The 1,282-nt window shown below is 52.1% G+C and overlaps 1 protein-coding gene across 1 annotated transcript in view; it reads right to left on the minus strand.

Moving 5' to 3' along the window:
* The window catches only part of ASPSYDRAFT_37491 (uncharacterized protein), a gene marked incomplete at both ends in the record, with an annotated part of 1,603 nt that overhangs the window by 115 nt on the left and 206 nt on the right, over positions 1-1,282 (minus strand). Inside the window, one exon of the mRNA XM_040845543.1 lies at positions 409-1,282. This exon is cut by the window's right edge and continues 206 nt beyond it. Within this exon, the coding sequence (XP_040696087.1) occupies positions 409-1,282 (874 nt within the window). The remainder of the gene's footprint in view (positions 1-408) is intronic.

Genomic DNA, 1,282 nt, shown 5'->3' on the forward strand with positions numbered 1-1,282 from the left:
TGTCTTGGCCAACAACCGCCGCACGAGCTGTGGCGATCCCTTCTCGACAGCGTGATGGAGAGATGTCGATTTTTCCTGTATANAAGTCTCAATATTGCCAATGGCGTTGACGTTCACGTTCCTCTCTTTCAGTAACCTCAAAGCCACGCCATGGTGACCACGTCGCGTGGCCCACCAGAGCGGGGTGCAGCCGTTCCTGTCCTCGATATTGATATCAATATCCGCCTTGCTCAAGAGCAGATTCAATACTATCATATGCCCGCCACGAGCAGCATCGTGCAAGGCTGTCGAGTACCATTGGTCTCGTGCGTCCACATCAACCTGTCGGCTATTCAGGAGCACCCGGACGACCTTGTAGTATCCCTTTTCGGCAGCAAAGTGTAATGGTGTCCGTCGTTTTGCGTCCACCTCGTTCGCGTTCCATCCATGGTCAAGAAGCACCTGCACGATCGCAGGATTGTCCCGATCGGCTGCCAAACACAGAGGTGGCAACACATCATCAGCAATATTAAGATCGAGTTGGGACTGCCTTCCAGGGTATCTCAACAACAGTTCCGTTAAGGTAGGCCTTCCAGTCCTAATCGACTCTTGGAGCGGAGTTTCCCCATCTATATCTTGGACAGCAATATCTGCCCCCTTTTCCAATAGGAGGGCGATAATGCCTTCGTCTCGCCGGCGTACGGCATGCCAAAGCGCTGTCCGACCATCGTAATCTCGAGACTCTGTGCTGGATGTCGGATGACTTAGGAGAATCTGTACCAGGCCTTCTTTTCTGCACCTCACAGCATATATAAGCGGTGTAAAGCCTTTTTCGTCCCGATGTGAGAGGTCTGCGACTTCTTTTGCTAGGATCATCTTCAAGATATCCTGGTCTAAATTCACGATGGCATGGGAGAGGGCATGGAAAACGGGAGACCGGCGACGCCGGTCCTTGATGTTGACGTTTATTCGTTCAGTAGCCAAGAGAGACCGCACGACTCCAGCGTGGCCCTTTTTCACGGCCACCCCTAAAGGTGTCACCTCACGCTCTAGATCAGCAGTATTGACCTGGATATCGTCTTGCTGCAACAAGACTCCAACGACATCCACATGCCCGCCCAATGCGGCACACCATAGAGCACATTGACCTTTGCGATTGCGCATGTTCACACAGATCTCTTGCGTGGAAAGAAGGACATCGACGATGGCTGCTGGACCGTTTAAAGCAGCATATATAAGCGGTGTGTTGTCGTCATGGACAGTATCCACAGTGTTCACATTGCAGCGGTACTGACGGACCAGT

This window comes from Aspergillus sydowii (assembly GCF_001890705.1).
Source record: "Aspergillus sydowii CBS 593.65 unplaced genomic scaffold ASPSYscaffold_22, whole genome shotgun sequence".
NCBI lineage: Eukaryota > Fungi > Ascomycota > Eurotiomycetes > Eurotiales > Aspergillaceae > Aspergillus > Aspergillus sydowii.